At 35.6% G+C, this 17,738-nt stretch overlaps 1 protein-coding gene across 1 annotated transcript; it reads left to right on the top strand.

Moving 5' to 3' along the window:
- The first annotated feature begins 13,921 nt into the window (after window positions 1–13,921).
- On the top strand, window positions 13,922–17,333 carry LOC127081759 (uncharacterized). The gene is made up of 9 exons (XM_051021979.1): window positions 13,922–14,353; window positions 14,530–14,646; window positions 15,148–15,216; window positions 15,296–15,315; window positions 15,400–15,452; window positions 15,569–15,599; window positions 15,731–15,809; window positions 16,767–16,906; window positions 17,096–17,333. Exons 1-9 carry the CDS (start codon window positions 14,185–14,187, stop codon window positions 17,126–17,128), a joined length of 711 nt encoding a protein of 236 aa, XP_050877936.1. The 5' UTR covers window positions 13,922–14,184; the 3' UTR covers window positions 17,129–17,333.
- Window positions 17,334–17,738: the final 405 nt, after the last annotated feature.

Here is a 17,738-nt window from a genome sequence, read left to right as displayed (position 1 = left end):
CTTGTTCCCCTAGTAGCAGTCTTTATCCCCGGCAGTGACTCTGTTTGATCCTCAGCGTTGATTGGTGTTTCCTGGTATTTATTGCCCCCCACCAGATTGGGTTTTCTCCTGTGGGCCTGGATTTTCTCTTTTGATATGTTGTATCGGATGTCTGTCCATTGATTCTTGGACCTGTTTGTGTTAGATATGTCTGTTTGTCAGCATTAATCATACATAAACCCCGCATATACATGCATAATTTCAGCATTCAAATATTCATGTTGCATTCTTTTCCATATATCTCTGCTTGTTATCTCCTGCTAGTAGGTGAAATGTTCTTCCCCAAGCAGATGTTTGTGTCTGATCTCTCCATATAGAGTCAGCCCCCATTAGGCAGAAAGTGTATCTTTCCTTCATATATTCCCCACTGAGTTATGTCCTCGTGGATGATTATTGTTTCAGTTTCCTCCCAAAATATGTATTGGGATGGAATTACTCCCCGGAGTTACATCCTCATTGGGTTGAGTCTTGTTTCATTGTGTCTTTCTAGTTTGTTCCTAGATCGACTCCTTTCTTGTTATTTCCCCTATAGTTTCCCTGTGGTTCAGGTGACCAATTGCTCAGTAAACAATAATTGTTCATTCTCTCCCCCAACGGATGTTGTGGCCTTCTACCCAGTAACCGATAGTTGTAAGTCCTATTTTTGTGGTTTTCTACCCAGTAACCGGTAGTTGTAAACCCCATTTTGTCCCCTTGCAGAGTTAATCCTTGATGTTGTTCATCCTAACCGATGACGGTTACTCTCATCTGTGGTTTTCTACCTAGTATCCGGTAGATGTAATCCCCTCTTTGTTGGTTATCTTTATCCAATATTCGGTATTGATATTCCTTCATTTTTGAGTATTTCACCCAGTAACCGGTGATATATCTCTTGGATAATTGCTCTGATCAAGCAATTTATCCCCAGCGAGTCATCTTTCATTTACCCTTGTTTGGTAATGATCGTTTCTCCCTTGATTGGTCATCATTTTATACCCAGTGGCCGGTATCCCGATGTCCTTTCTTTTCGGTCGATTTATCCTTTATTAACCCAGTAACCGGTTGTGGATAGTCTTCCATGCGAGTATGTTATCTATGTTCTGACGGTAATAGATAATATATCTCATGCGCTCTTTAGTCGAAGTCTTTTTCTTCCCTAGTTGAGTAAGATTCGTATTTCCGTATGGAACCGAATGTCCATCCTGTAATCGAGTTTGCTTTTTTAGCCCTCCTTTTGGATGATGTGTGTCTTAGAAATATTCCCCCAATTCACGCCCGGTTGGTCACCTATTATATGCCCAGTAACCGGTATCCCTGGTGTTCCTTCCTTCTGCTCCCTATTATGACTTTTTGTCCCCTGTGGAGTCAGATTTCCCTGAGTTGAAATTTACCTTTTAGGTCTTCCTCAGATGTTTTGGATGATTTATATCTCTCACCCTTATACCGGTCTTAGATATTCTTTCTCCCCGAGCGTGTTGTTCTTTCACCCTTATACCGGTGTATTTTATCACCTGTCTCTTTGAGTTTATTACCCAGTAACCGGTAATACCTCGTTTGTTGTTTCCTCAGCTGAGTCCTTTGTGGACATCCCCACCTGAGTCCGAATTTTTATCCGAAGTATCCTTTGTGGATAGTCTTGCTGTATTGGCATATTCCCCCGATACATGCATATTTGCGTCAGCTCGAGTCTTTCCATTGATTTATTTTCATGGAATCCCTTCGTGTCTCCCAGCAAGTTTCAAGTCGTGACCTGCTCACGCATTTTACCCTTTATTCCCACCAGAGTCTCTGTCTCCCTAGTGAACATATTGCTCCTATGGATTTTCAGTTTCTCCTGATTTCTTTTTTCTTTATGGACACATATCCCCACAGAGTATTTTATTTTGCATACATACATTTGCATCATGAGGTCTCTTAGGGACGAAAATTCGTCTCTTTGTTATTATTTAAGCCCATTCTACCTCGTCGAGACGAAGATTTTTAACCTTCATATCTCCGGATAGAATGACCTTAAATAGGGGCATCTATAAGACCCTAATTTTGACCCTAAGATCCCTCATGGCATCATATCATTACTCATTGCATTGCCTCAAGGATCATAGCATCTTGGCTCCTTAACCCTTGGGTTGGGACTTGTGTGAGTTGGTTTGAGACCACCAAGCATGCTTGAATTGTATATTATTGCTTTTCTTATTTTGTTTACTAGCCAAAAGCACAAAAATATGTCACTAACATCTTTTGTTTTGAAGCTTAAGCAGTCATGTGATCCAAGGCTCCTAGGAGGCCCATATGCTCAAAGAAGTGGCTAGATGAGGATGAAAGCAAGCATGACAATGGTTCCCAAAGCTCTAAATCATCATATATGCCTCCCAAGTATCTCAATTTTTCAATTTGATCAAGATAAACCAAAGGGCTTGAGGATTATTTCCCAAGGAAACCCTAATTCAACTGTGCATTGACTGTGCCTTGCTCATGAAGCAACCTCAACCTATGATCAAATGCAATCAAGGGAAGTTCTTTAATTCATCATTTTATGCACATATGAGCCTATGTGAGTGTCCTCAATCATTTATTCATCAAGAATTGAAGTTTGAACTTGAGAAGTTGACCAGTCAATTCATCTGACTATTTTGAAATCCACTGAGACCTAACTTTTGATGTGTTTGTCAAATGAAGATAACCCCAAGATCAAAAATGTTCTTAAGAACCATATGAACAACTTTAATGTTCATAAACAATTCATTTGAAACTTGGAAGGTCATAATTCATTCCAAAACATTATAGGTCATTTTGACTGAAACCCTAATTTTGGGTCAACTTCCCAAAGACCTAACTCCTTCATTTTTTATGATTTTGATGTGAGACCAAATTTATTGGAAAGTTTAATATGTCTACTTCAAATGTTATGTTGGACAAATTTTCATAATCCTAAAATAAACTCATGTGATAATACAAAACGTTATAGGTCACTTTGGACCAAAGCCATTGAATCTTGAAAAAGTCCAACTTCAAGTGCCCATAACTTTCTCATTAAAATTCCAATTGATGCAAAATGTAAGTCCAAATTGATTGAATTGAAAAGATCTACAACTTTGATGTGGAAGGTTTTGTCATGTGAGGCTTGCATCATTGATACAGAAGGGCTTGAAGTTGTTCATTTTGGCAAATTTTCCAAATGCATGTTTTGTACCTTGAACTTCATGGCCAGTTTTCAATATTTTCCAAACTCCAAATGGATTTTTGTTCAACATAACTTTTGTTCCTCATGTCAAGACCTCTCCAACCATTACCCACATGCATATGTTTGGATTTTCCAAATGGGATTTTCGAAGAGAAGAACAATTATGATCAATTATGCATTTCATGTTAAATCTTCATGCACAATCCATTGCCTTGCAAACTGCACATCCAAATCAATTTAGTTGATGTTCAGCACTCATTTTCAATTGCTTTTGGGCCTCACATGCGCCTGTACAGGCCCATGCATGGAGGACCCAACTTCATGCACACAAGTTTGATCACACCTTGCATCAGCTGTGGCTATAAATAGAAGGCATGGCTTCACTCAAATCTCAACCTGAAGGTGCCTGAATCTCTGCAGAAATCATTCCCCACCCTCTCACCAAAGGAATTCTGAAATTTCACTTCTCTTTTCAAGCTTAAATTTCAACTTCCCTGGTTGATCTTTAGCTTCTAATTCCTTAGCCTTGCTTCATTGTTACTTCAAGATCAAGTTGCAATCAAGATTTGGATTGGATTGTGCTCATAAAAGCTGCTCTACAAAGGTTTATACTCCAACTGTTTTGCTTCAAATCTCCTTATATATAGTGCATTAAGTCCTCATTTGAGAGGCAAGCCAATGGTGGCTTTAATTTTATGAATTTGTGAACTTCAGATTGAACACCTAGTTTTTCAACCTCAGATTTCTTCCTCCATAAGAATCTTGAGCAAAAACTAAGGTCATAGGGGTGATGTACATCACCCCAGCTTTCATTTGGTGTATAGATCGCGTGTTATAGTTGAGGTTGTAAAACCTGTAACTGGTGGCCGGACTGAGCCTTCTCACCATAGAAGACGATGGTTTCCACCACCGTCCCCACGCGTCCAAGCCATGGCCGTTGGATGATGGTTCCCAGATCTAATCCTGGCCTTGGAATGTTATGACTTCATTTAATGTTGCGTACCACGCGTTTGACCAAGGTGTATGAAGAGCGCGCGCTTCCTGGCCTTCTGATGGTCCACGTCAATTAATGAGGTTGGATCTCACGCCTCTGGATTTTTCTAATTTCTTAATTTCTGATTTAATTTCTTTTATTCCATTTATTTTCAAAAATTCATAACTTCTTTATTTGGAATCACAAAAATATAGGACCAATTGCAAAAAAAAATCTCTTAAATTCTAGTTTCATAAAATGATTTTTAATTATTTTTGTGATTCCATTTAATATTTTTTGTGAATTATTTCATTTCTGATAGTTTTTAATTCATTTAAAATACCATTTGATATTCAAAAATGCCAAAAAATATTTCTTAACATCTTTGGATGATGATGAATCTATGAAAAATATTCTCATCAATTTCTTAATTGATTTGAGATTTTAGTTCAATTATGTTATTTTTTCTTCATTTTTAATTGTTTAAAATTAGTTTCTGTTTTCAAAAAATGTTGAGAAAATTTATCAAACCTTGTTTGACCATGTTAGACTTATGATGATCCAATTGGACTTATACAAGTTGATTTGAATTGGATTTGAAGAAAAATGTTGAGAAAATTTATCAAACCTTTTTTGGATACCATTTGATATCCAAAAATACAAAAAAATATGTTTGACCTCTCTTGACTTCTAAGCTTCATTTCACTTTTGTTTACCATTAATTGATGTTGATTCCATTCATGTTTGATCAATGTGTTTTGGTTATGTCATTTGGATTTTCATTTTGTACATTCCATTTCCGTCTTCATCTTCTTCTTTTTTCTTTTGACCAATGAGTTAATGATTTGTGGTTAGCCTTGACATATGAGAGATTTAACCTTCTTTAATCCAAATCAAATTCATCTTGATCAAAGATCAAGTGAATTGCTTTGTGTCCAAGATAGGTTGCTTCTTGGTCAAGCAAAAAACTTAAAATCCATACAAGATCATTCTTCTTTTCTTTTGGCATGGCAAGTTGTAGGAGCTTGGCTTACTAGTCATGAACTCTAACTTGTGTTTATTTGCCTATAGTTTTATTGACCGACCTCGGATAGGTGTGACTACTACATTAGTCCACTTACGATTGCTTAACATAGCGCTAAATTGCCTTATGGCACACTAACACTAACTACTAATTACTAACTTTTAATTCAAGCATTTAATTCTTGCAATTTACTTTAATGCAATTTAATTTCTTGCTCATTTATTCATATTATATTTTCCCTTTGCTCACTTGAGCTCATGTTTATGTTTATGCCATTTGCCTTTTGCTCACTTGAGCACATTATTGTGTAAATATACCATTGCCTTGTGTTTGTTTTGTTTTTGTTTGTGTGAACCCAATGCAAAAGGAGAAAGGAATTAGAATTAGGACCTCACCTATGCTTAATGGAGTTCAAGAGCAACTAGGCCTCATGCCTTTAGAATGCTAAAATGGTTGAAGAGCAACTAGGCCTCATGCCTTTAGAATGCTTAATCTTGAAAGTTGAATTGAAAGGACCTCTATTCTAAACTCACTCTTGTCCATTCTTTTTATTGCATTGTGGAACTTTTTGATTTGTTTGTTCTTGTGTGGTAGGGATCCCAAACTTGAGCTATTTAGAAGGACCATTGTCATGAGCATCCAAGATAGGAGAGACAAGTCCCATTGGAGGATCCCGGGAGCTTGATTGAATATTTGCTTGATTGCTTGAGTTAATTGCTTATTGCTTGCTAAGTCCAAAGGAAAGGAGCAACTTGGATCATCTTTATGATCTCAAGGAAGGAACTCCAAGGGTTTTATTTCTCTTCTCTCATCTTTGCATGTTTAGGACCTATCCCTTCTCTTCTTCTCTCCACTCTAACCCAAGCCAAACCTATTTTGTGCAAACATTGACATTGTTTTCAAAATTAGAAACCTAGGCACTATGCCTTTGATTTTTCAAACTCTTTTCATAATACTTATTTTGAATTGAACCTTAAGTCAACTTTGACTTCCTTTTGTGAATACTTCTAATTGGTAAATCCAACTCACTCAAATTTGTTTTTGTGGTTCCAATGGCCACCTTTGTCAAAGCTTTTGATAAACATTAGCTATTAGATTTGAGTTATCATAGTGGTTGATATAAACCTCACCTTATCCTTAGTGATTGGACTATAAGTCTTCCATACTTATTATAGGGTGGATCCCTCACTAGTATGTTGAAGCTCTCCTCACATGGTGGATTGTGGTTTAGGTTGAGTTTTCTCCCTTTGATAACAAAAGACCTTAAGGCTTTTGACCAATCAATTCACCAACTTCTTTTTGAGATTTTTACCCCGAACTACGAGGTTTTGATCCTACCTTTGTGATGGTATGTAGGCAATGGGTTTATCCATTCAAACAACAAAATTGTAAATATTGTATATTCTTTTCTCATCTCCCCAATCATGTTTGCACAAATATTTTCACAAATACTAACCTACCATACAACATTTGCAAAAAGGGCTCCCTTAGAGTACTAAGGATGTTTTGGGTGCTTAAAACCTTCCCATTGCATAACCAACCCCCTTACCCAAATCTCTGACATTTTTATTAGTTTTTTATTTGATAAAACTTCTCGGTTTTTGTTCGCTTTCTAACCTTTCCTTTGGATAAATAGAAGTGCGGTGGCGACTCGAATTGTATGATTTACTTTTGATTTAGTCAATAAATCTAAAGATAACGAATACCCCGCTACACAAACTATATCATCATTAGTGAGAGACATAAGTCTCTGAGACCACCGTAGACATTGCTTGTTCTCCACAAAAGCAGGTGTCTGAGGCAAGTGCGAAATAAACCACTTGTACAAAAGAGGAATACAACAGACAATAGTTCCACCATCCTTAGAATTCCTTAGATGCAAAGAGAAATACATATAACCCAACAAAGTAGGCACATGATTCCTAATCAAGAAAAGTCTAATGGCGTTAACATCGACAAAACCGTCAATGTTAGGGAACAATGCTAATCCATAAATGAGCAACACAAAGATAGCTTCAAAAGCGTCCACACTACCGGCTTGAGCAAAGGAAGTAGCTTCCTTGATGAGGAAATCAGATGGCAACCCAAACAATCCTCCTTTCTTCGCCCAATGAGCCTCTATCTCAGACATCTTCAGGTGAAGAGCTTCAACAATAAGGTGAGATCTGGGAATCTCCTCCAATCCACTAAAAGGCACTCTACTAGAAATGGGTATCCCCAAGAGATGGGCATACTCCTCCAATGTAGGCACAAGCTGATAATCTGGGAAAGTGAAGCAACGGTAGAGAGGATCATAGAATTGCACTAGCACACTCAAAAGTCCATCAACCACATCAACAGACAAGATAAACAGAAGCTTCCCATGACGATGTTTGAAGTCCAAGGGATCTAATACAAAAGATGCTAGCTTCCTTTACTCTTTCAAGTCGGGACATCTGAAATTGTACTTCTTAGTGTTCCTTCGTCCATAATCCATGGTCTAAAAATATTTGCAAATAATACCTCAGTACCTTGAAATTTTCGTGTGATGAATGTTATGATGTGCATGAATGCATGAATGCAACAATCACAAATAAGGGATCACACACAAGGCAAACAAACAAAGGTCAAGGGATGAATCATGTCATTGTCAAGATCAATCATCCATTTTGGTGGATTATGGTTTTCACCTTATCAACACCCAAGTTCCATTGATATTGACAAGACTTTATTGGATCAACCAAGAATCAAGGGTTTATTGTAAGTCACGAGCATGGAGTCTGGGTAAGAACCATCCCAAAGGAGTGAACTAAAGATAAAAACCTGTAGATCATGTTCTAAAAAGTTTCCAGAGTCTTAATTCCATCTATCGGATATTACTGGTTAAGATGACTGACTCATCGACCCATAATATTCTCAAGAGAAACTCGTCTGAGTGTAGTATCGCGTAACAATTGTTATCAAGTCTACACTTGAACAGTCTCCGCACTACGTCCTAAATAGGCCAAGAGGGGTAAATGTTAAACAATCCTCAGCTTCTCGGACCCAGATTAGAAATAGTAATGCCTAACCATAAATACTTGTGTGACATTTCTGAATCCAAAAGGGTCTCCACTGAGTAGATGGATCTCAAGCCAACTTGTTAAGGACTACTCCACACAAGTCGAACATGACTATACCATCCTCCTATCTTAATTGCACTCAAGTTCGGGTTAGAACTTATCTCACCACTCAGAGATCGCCAAGCACAACAAACAGATTATATCATACATACAAATATACATACATCACATATACAATTATATACACAAAAAAGTAGGCTAAACTCACTGGAGACTACTCCCCAGCAGAGTCTCCACTTAATTTCTGTAGCGGTAAATTCATGATCATCAAGCTATGGATAAGTAAGACATCATTAAAACCAGAGTCGCCACCGCGCTTTTATTGTTTCCAAGGGAAAAGGGAAAACTACGAACAAAACCCAAAAATATAATAAGTTTTCAAATCAAAACTAATAAAATGTCAGAGATTACAGGTAAGGGGGTTGGTTACACAGAGGGAAGGTGCTAGCACCCAAAGTGTCCTAGGTACTCCTAGGGAGCCCTTTCTTGTGTGCATATGTATTTTGTACAAATTGATGTTTACAAATAAATAAAATGGAGGGGTGAGAAAAGAATTCATTAATTATATTTTTTGTGTTTGACAAAACCTTCGGACTTGTGCCTACGTACCAACATAAAAATGAGGGATCAAAACCTCGTAGTTCGTGGTATAAATTTCAAAGTGGATGCATTGCTTTTTAAAAATTAAGTTTGAAAGGCACAAAGGCCTAAAAATAGTTTGAATGTGTTAGTTCTTTTTGGCTTTTTGAAAGTTTTAAGTCAAGTATAGTTAAATTTATTTACAAGTTTGATTAAGAAAAGAAGTTTAAAAAAAATGCAATGACATAAGGCCAAAGTTTCTAGTTTGCAAAGTGGTCTAAGTTTGTAAAAAGAAACAAATACAAACAAAGAAGTTTTTTTTAAAAAAGGGGGGAGAGATTTTGAAATTAAAGAAGTGGGGAGGAGATGAAGAGACTAATCTTAAGCACAAAATTAAAAGTTAAGAGTTGAAAAGATCTTACCAATGGGTAGCAATCCAATAGACAAGAATGTCATATAGAAACCCAAATTCCCTTGGACATTAGAATCAAGCCACAAACAATGCACAATATATCAATCTTGAAGAGCAACGTATCAAATAAAGATAGCCACATCCAAGCTTAGCCACTCCATGATCTTCTTCAAATTTGCCCATGTAGCAGATGAATTCCACAAGTCACAGGTTTAAAATAACAACTTCACAATCATCATGTTGCAGATGAACTCAAAGGGATCTTCCATGATGTATCAGATGAAGTTTCAAATTGCAAGCACTTGGTTTCATAAAGTTGGCATTGGCCAAGTCCTTTTGCATAGGGATGTTGCCTAAATTCTAAGTCCAATTGTCCAAGATCAAGCCAACAGTCTACACAATAGTTTTTTAGGGTTTTTGTTTCTTATTATGTACATTAATGGTCAAAGACCACACAAGCAAACAAAATATACACAAGTAAGATATATCAAACAATATGGTCCAAATGGACAAAGTGAAAATGACATTAACATAAACAATTAGAATGGTATGAATAAATGGAAAATGAATAAGGACTTGAAATTAAATTGCATTAATGTAAATGGCATTAAATTAAATGTTAGTTGTTAATGAGTTAGAAGTTAATATTGCTTTTGCTTTTGCTTTTTCATTTTAAGTCATTCTTTGGGGAACCCTCAACCCACTTATCATAAACATGAATTCTTGAACCAAGGCATCTTCCAAAGGAAGGAAAAAAGGCTAAGTTTCCATACAATACCATGAAAGAGGGGAGACTTACAATCTCACTAACTAGAATGCTATGCCTTTTGTGTCAAAAATTTAGCGCTAGGTTAAGCAATCGTAATTGGATTTATGTAGAAGTCACAACTATTTGAGGCCGGTCAATAGAATTTTGGTGTTAATGCATGTTAGAGACATAGTATAATGGACTATGCTCATGAAACATACCACACACAAAAAGAATATGCAAAAGAGGTGGCCTAATCTCATCCATACTTATGTTGATTTTGCAATCAACTAGCCTTAGGATTTAGAGATATCATAGGTCAAATGGAATGGATGCATAAAAAAGGGGATTTAGATGAAGAGGGAGAGGAATGAATCAAACTCAAATTGGTCAAAGGAGGACTTTTACCAAATTAAGATCATTAATTCATTTTGGGAGATGGAATGTACATTCCATCAATCCCCTAAATCCAATGATCTTAACCTAGCAAAGTCAAATCAACCTTGACCAAGGCCCAACAACACAAGTCAAACTTATACAAACCATCAAAATAGCTCAACACAATTATTTGGCATTTATTCAATTTAAAAAAACCTAAAAAATAATGCATTAAATTAAATATGGTTTGTCAAATTCCTAAAACCTCATCAAAACACCAAAGAAATGACCATGAGATTTATCATAGGTCAAACAAGGTCAAAGGACATTGGAGAAAATTTTTCAGAATTTTTGGAAACTTAAAAGTATTTTTAAACAATTAAAAATATTCACAAAATCAATTAAATCATGAAAAATATTAATAATGATCCGAAAAATAATTTTAATTCAAAATATGAAAGAAGAATTTATTTAATTTTTTTTGGTGAAACTCTCATATTTTTTGGATCAATATTAAAATTAATATGAATTAATGAAAATCAAAAGAGTTAAAATAAAAATCAGAAAATAAAAAAAACGTTGACCACTTTATCTCCCTCATTAATTGAGGTGGCAGATCAAGTGGATGAAAACGCGCGTTCCATGGTGCAACTTAGTCAGCGCGCCACACACGTGGTAATCACAACCAACACATGAGATTAAAACAATTTAAATCAGATCAATGGCTCAGAACCTGTCCAGCCCACCACCGACGCTGGACCTCCGGCCACCTTCTCAGGAGAGGCTCACTGGACTGGTTCACTCATCACCATCACAAAAATGAAAAAGGAGGACGTGATCTGAAATAAAAAATGGCGTAGAGCACGAATCTGACCTCAATTTCAACTAACTCTAAATATATAGAAAGATATGAGGAGTTGAATTTTGAGGTGTGTCAACTGATTTGCTTCGATTTGACCTCAAAACAACTCAATCTTCTTGCCTACATTGGTAGGACTTCAGACAACCAAAGATCCAAGAGAATTGATGAGAATTGAGTGAGAATCGAAGAGAAGAAGAATTCTGAAAATTACCTTCAATGTTGTGCAGAAATGGATCTTGCTTGCTTCAAACTTGACTTGATCACACTCGAGGAGCATGCAGAAGTGGTTTGACAATGGTACAAAGCTTTGGATCCTGGAGTTTTTGAATCTCCAAACAATGAGATTCAAACTCAATTTTCAAGTTGAAAATTCTCAGGTTTTCCTTTGAACGGTGAGGGTTTAAATTGGGGGGCAAAGTTGGCGCGCAAGGTGTTTGAAATGAGCTCAGAGGCCTTGTATTTATAGCATTTGGGATTGATAATTGCATACTTGAAAAATTGCTAAATTTGGCAAGGTGATGCACAAACTTGCATGGGCGTGTACATGCCCATGAAGTTCAAATCATGCTTGAATGGCAAGGCAATGTGAAATGGAGTTTTGAACATTTGATTTTCTCCAATGATGCATACCTGTTAAGACCATACGCAGCCCTAGAAAATCTCATCCAAAATGCATGAAATATGATTTTTTGGAAAGCTTAGATCAAGGGGAACAACTTTGATGTTGGACACTTTTCCATTTGGAACTTGTATCATGGTTAATTTTGAGGTGGAAGTTTGGAAATTTCAACATGTTGAAAATTTTTCTAAGTGTTAAGTCATATATATATATATATATATATATATATATATATATATATATATATTAATATTCCACCTTACTTAACTTTTTATGTGAGCTTTAAATGAGAAAAGTGTCTTTATCAAAGTTGTAGATATTTCAATGACCTTCAAAATGGTCACTAATTTAATGTCATTTGGATTTATAATGATAGAGTTATGTATTTTTGAAGTTGAGGAAAATCACTTGTTTAATGGTATAGGTAAAAAATGACTTATAATGTATCCTCATATCACATGCTCATAAAAGTTGAACTAGCTCTCACTCCAAACATCAAAGTTGAAGTATAAATCATGAATTTTATTTTGCAACTTGAAAATCTTTCATCTCATAAAGATTGGGCCAGTTATGGCCTTGGGAAGTTAACTTTCAAATTAGGGTTTAGACAAAATGACCTATAAAGTTTAAACATAGAAAATGATTTTCCAAGCAAAACTAGATCTAGGTCTCAACAAGAAAGTTGTTTTGAATGTCATTTAGAGTAACTTTTATCTTGGAATCATTTTCATATGGTGAAAATTGTAGGAGATAGGGTCTAGGGAGACCCAATTTTGATCAGATGAATTCATCTGGCCAACCACCATCAACCAACTTGCTAACTTCCAATTCTCTTGACTTTATAGTCTCATGGTAGATCATATATGCATAAGATGATGAAATTTGAAGTGTCCCTTGAGAAATTTGATCAATTTGTGAGGTTTCTTGTTGAAGAAGTTACTCAAGATACCCAGACAAACTAGGGTTTCCAAAGCAAACCAACTCCAAACTCTTGAAGAAATCTTGATCAATATGACATGTGGAGATCATTGGGACTCATATATAATGCTTTGAGACATTGTGGATCAATCCTTGGTTGTGCCCTTAGCCACGAGGGTCTTAAACCCTAGATATGAACTTGATAGATCACAGGTGATCATGTCCTACCTACAAAAGAGATAGGCAAATGCAAAGATATATTTTTGGTATTTTGATTAGTAAAAAGATAATATACAAGTATGATACAATCACATGGTGCTTGGTGATCCCTTCCAAAACAAACCCAATGAAAGAGGGATAAGAGGATGCCAATGTATGATCCTAATGCTAATGCATATGATGAAATTGCATGAGGGATCTTAGAATCAAAATTAGTGTCTTACAGAAGCGTCGTGTTAAGAGTTCCATCCACCTTCTCGTGGTCCCGAAACGCTAACATCACCATATCGTTTTGTCGCTTCACGATCTACATATTGCTGTGTGGCAGAGACTCTTTCTCGCTAGACAATTTTTTGGCCATTCGAATCAACGAAGAAGACCAAAGAGGATATGAAGTCGGAAATATCTAAGGTGCTCTCAGAAGTAGAATCGAGAATTACTTTCTTCATCTTAACGTGACTGCTACAACAATCGTGACTTGAATCAGATAAACCAGGCCGAAAATTTGCATGAATCATAAGTCGATTCTCACATACGACACCATTATTTTATTTGTAATTAGAAATGATCGGTGAAACAATTTCGGTAATGCATTGTTACAATGACTTGCACTTCTAGTACTATGGAAAGAGAACTTGCTTGTCACGTTAGCATTCCAACGTTCAATATAATAAGAGAATAAGAAGTACTATGAAAATGAAAATTAATTTGAAGTATAGATTTTTTCTAAATAAAATATTTTATATATCATAGTTGATTGAGATATCCAACGAGCTAAATTAAATGTGAGGTTTTTTTTCTTATGAAAGCCTTTGACAGACCCAAAAAAGTAGTTAAAAAGTTCCTTAAAAAACTATATTTAAATATTTTGTTTGGCAGCATATTTAAATATTTAATCATCTAAATTATTGTTTAAATTGAATCTCGATTATGATTTATTTCATATATGGTAGTAAAGTGGTAATAATCCGCAGCAATGTCACCAACATAGCCTAATGCCCGATGCCAAGTGTGTGTGTGTAAGACGTGGCACTTCAATTTCATTGATCTGATTCGGGATCCAAAATTTTCAGATTTGAATGAAACAACCAAAAACAACAACTTCATCATTCATCTTGCTCCAAACACTTCCATCAACATTGAACAACAGTGATGGCAACAGGTACACAAGCCTACGGTGAATCATGGTACTGGGACAACCGTTACACAAACGAACCAGGTCCTTTTGATTGGTACCAGAAGTATATCACTTTGGCTCCTATCATCAATCTCTATGTTCCTCCAAACCAATCCATCCTCGTTGTTGGTTCCGGCAATTCAGGCAAGTCAATCCATAAACAAAACTTTTTTTTTCATTTCTCAGATCTCTTTCTATGATATTCAACAACACCCCATTTTCCCTTTTTTATTTGGGTTCAATAAAAATGATTTTTTTTTCCTTTTAATTTTTTGTGGGCATGTCAATTTGATGGAAATTTTTTGTTGTGTTGTTTGTAGCGTTTAGTGAAGGAATGGTTGATGAAGGTGGTTACACAGATGTTGTCAACATTGATATATCTTCTGTGGTGATTGATGCTATGCAGAATAAATACCGAAATTGTCCTCAGTTGAAGTGTATCCTTATGATGAATTATTCATGTTATATACAATAGGATTTGAATCTAGTTCTAAACATATTATGGAGTCAAGTCAAATGCATCCGATGCGACATATATCGCGATCACTAACATCAAAGTGCTTGTAGTTGTTTGGATTGATATATAGTGACTTTGACATGATTAAAGTATTCCATCATGTCCGGTGATTTTTCCAAACTCATCCAAACATGTGACGAAACCTTTACGTTACGACCTAGTTTGTAGGCGAAGAACTAATTTTAAAACCTTTGTTGTTACATCAAGTATGCATTAACCCCCACGAGTTGGTCTGTTGGCGAAAGCTTGGTCCTGAGAGTCTGCTCCTCTCAAGGTCTCAGGTTCGAATTCCGCTAGATGCTAACAATTCTTGTGTTGGGTCAGTCCATACAGAGTCTTAGAAAAATTATAAAGTTTTGATGAAGCGGTGAGTGATGATAGTGATGTTCTTGAGGGTGAAATATCCTTAATAGTTATGCAGATTTGAAAATGGATGTAAGAGACATGAGTGCTTTTGAATCAAAGACTTTTGGTTCTGTTATCGACAAAGGTGTGCTTTGCTTCCTATTCATTCATAGACTCATTTTGGACAATGATTTGTGCTTATACTGTCTGATTTTGTTTTTCAGGGACTCTTGATTCTCTCTTGGTGAGTGATGATGATCTTCATCGAAATACTTTTATGTTTGAGAAGACTAATAATTTGCCTATTCGATATATTTTGTTGTACTAGTGTGGAAACAATTCAAGACAAAATGCTACTAAGATGCTTGAGGAAATTTGGAGGTATAATGAAACCATGAACAAAAAGTCGATAGCTCTTTATCACTTCTGTTTTATTTTGAATTTTTTTTATTCTTGATATGTTCACCATTATTGAAGCAGTTGATGACACACTATAGGGTTCTCAAGGATAAAGGAGTCTATATTCTGGTAACTAAACCTCTTTCTTTGAGTATCAATTTGTATTCAGATTTACTCTCCAAAAGACCAATAGATGAACGAAATGGGTCTTTGCACTTCGCCTTATTGGTCGTGATCTTGAATGGTTGTAAAACTTGCAGGTGACATATGGAGCTCCACTATATCGTCTACGTTTGCTACGCGAATCATGCTCGTGGACAATTAAACTCCATGTGATAGGTTAGTTTAAATCCTATGGTCAGTATTACTTATGTGCTGTTTTATAAACCTATTAGTCTTATTAGTTGTACACAACAAAATGTTGGACGGTTAAGAATCGACAGGAGAGTAAAGTAAGTGTAGCAGTGTGTGGTAAGACTAGACAAAGTAAGATTAGAAGTGACAATATTAGAGAGTGTTGGGGTATCACCTGCAGTAGAAAAGATGGTGAAAAACAGATTTAGGTGGTTTGAGAATGTAGAGAGAAGATATGCAGATTCTGTGGTAAGAAGAGTAGATCATATGGAGAGAAGTCAAAGAACTAGAGGTAGAAGGAAGATCTTGAAAAACTGTAAGAGAAATTATTAAGAAATATCTTGAGATTAACGAGCATGGTTTAGGATAGAACATTATGATGAAAGTTGATTCATTTAGCCGACCCCAGTTAGTGGGATAAGTCTTGGTTGTTGTTGTAGTTTTTCTGTTCTCTCGTATGCATATCTCAAGACTTAAAGTTTTGCCTGAGATACCTCTTAAGAGTATGAGATGCCTTGCCATTTGGCTTTTCATTCAAATCAGAAATAACTATCTCAACTTCTTAAGTTGTTAGGTGAAAATAATACCCTAATGCACAAGCTTACTTCTCTTGTGCTAAAATTCAACTTTTTATCGGACCCTTATCCCAAAAGTTGTGATGCTATGGCATGAACTTTAGAAGAACTATGCCAAAAGTTTAAACCTTTAGGTGAAAACAAATGAGTCGATTTTATATCATCTCTATAATATTTATAATGATATGTACCTTTTTTAGTTTTTTATAAAAACTTTCCCCTTTAAGCATCCTATTTATGTGTTGCTTTATAAATTTGGTCATTTGATCCTATTCGATCGCGTGTATATGAAATTTTTAGCCTTGTTCATTCAAAGTTGCAGTGATGATTAAACCATTGACAATAATCACTGCTGTGATGTATACAGAGAAACTTGCATCAGAAGAAAAATCTGATAATCCACTATGGGAGCTGACAAAACCTATCGCGCTTAATTACGATGGAAGCTCTGCGGAGGAAACTCTAGGAACGAATCCCGATGTCCATTATATATACATTTGCACTAAGGTAACCTACTCTTAATATTTTTGATCAACCGTGTTGGTATCCCAGTTGAGTGTAGCTATATATATATATATATATATATATATATATATATATATATATATATATATATATATATATATATATATATATATATATATGTGTGTGTTTTGCTTATTTAGACTGATGGTTTTGTTATAATCTTTCTGACAGGAACTTTCTGGCAACGCAAACGTAAAAGCATGAAGGGAAAGTTTAGCGAGGAAGGCATGCATTTCTATTCCATAAGTTTGTGTTAACAGCTCTTTTACTCTAGTTGATCCTAGAATTTGTAATGTTAAATCCAGAGTTTAATGATATTTTCTTTACAACAATTTGTATTATGATTTTCTCAGTATTTATGTGATGTAAAGAGTGACATTTCTTCAATGCAGTTGTGATTGTTCCCTTATGTTTTATATATTCAAAATGGCTATATTTTTATTGCAGCTAGTTACCGAAATGTCAAGCTAGTAGAGCCGATTACAATTTGCCATGGGAAATGAATATTGGACTGGTTTAGGATTAGAACATGGTTTAATATTTAAGACTAAAATAAGGGCTGCATTTTGTTTTGAAAAGATCCAGAGGAATGATATCGATCAAAATTAGAGAATTTTTTAAAGTGTCCTAGATTTTTTTAATTAGAGAATTTCTTAAGTATTCTAGATTTTTCTATTTTTTTTATTGTATCATGTGAATTTTTACAAATATTTTTCGTTTTCAGAGATGCATCTCCGAACGCATCTCTTGCACACTCAAGTAAGGTCATTCTGAGAGACGTCCTATATATTGATTAATTTTTATTTCGGAGATG

Source organism: Lathyrus oleraceus, chromosome 5 (assembly GCF_024323335.1).
Source record: "Lathyrus oleraceus cultivar Zhongwan6 chromosome 5, CAAS_Psat_ZW6_1.0, whole genome shotgun sequence".
Lineage (NCBI taxonomy): Eukaryota > Viridiplantae > Streptophyta > Magnoliopsida > Fabales > Fabaceae > Lathyrus > Lathyrus oleraceus.
The sequence above is the reverse complement of the archived record's forward strand: the minus strand, read 5'-3'. Positions and strand labels throughout refer to the sequence as shown.

Coding starts and splice junctions, on each gene's coding strand:
- LOC127081759 (XM_051021979.1), top strand. CDS start 14,185: ATGGCAACAGGTACACAAGCCTACGGTGAATCATGGTACTGGGACAAC. Junction 14,647..15,147: donor AAATTGTCCTCAGTTGAAGT/GTATCCTTATGA, acceptor ATAGTTATGCAG/ATTTGAAAATGGATGTAAGA. Junction 15,453..15,568: donor ATGCTTGAGGAAATTTGGAG/GTATAATGAAAC, acceptor GACACACTATAG/GGTTCTCAAGGATAAAGGAG.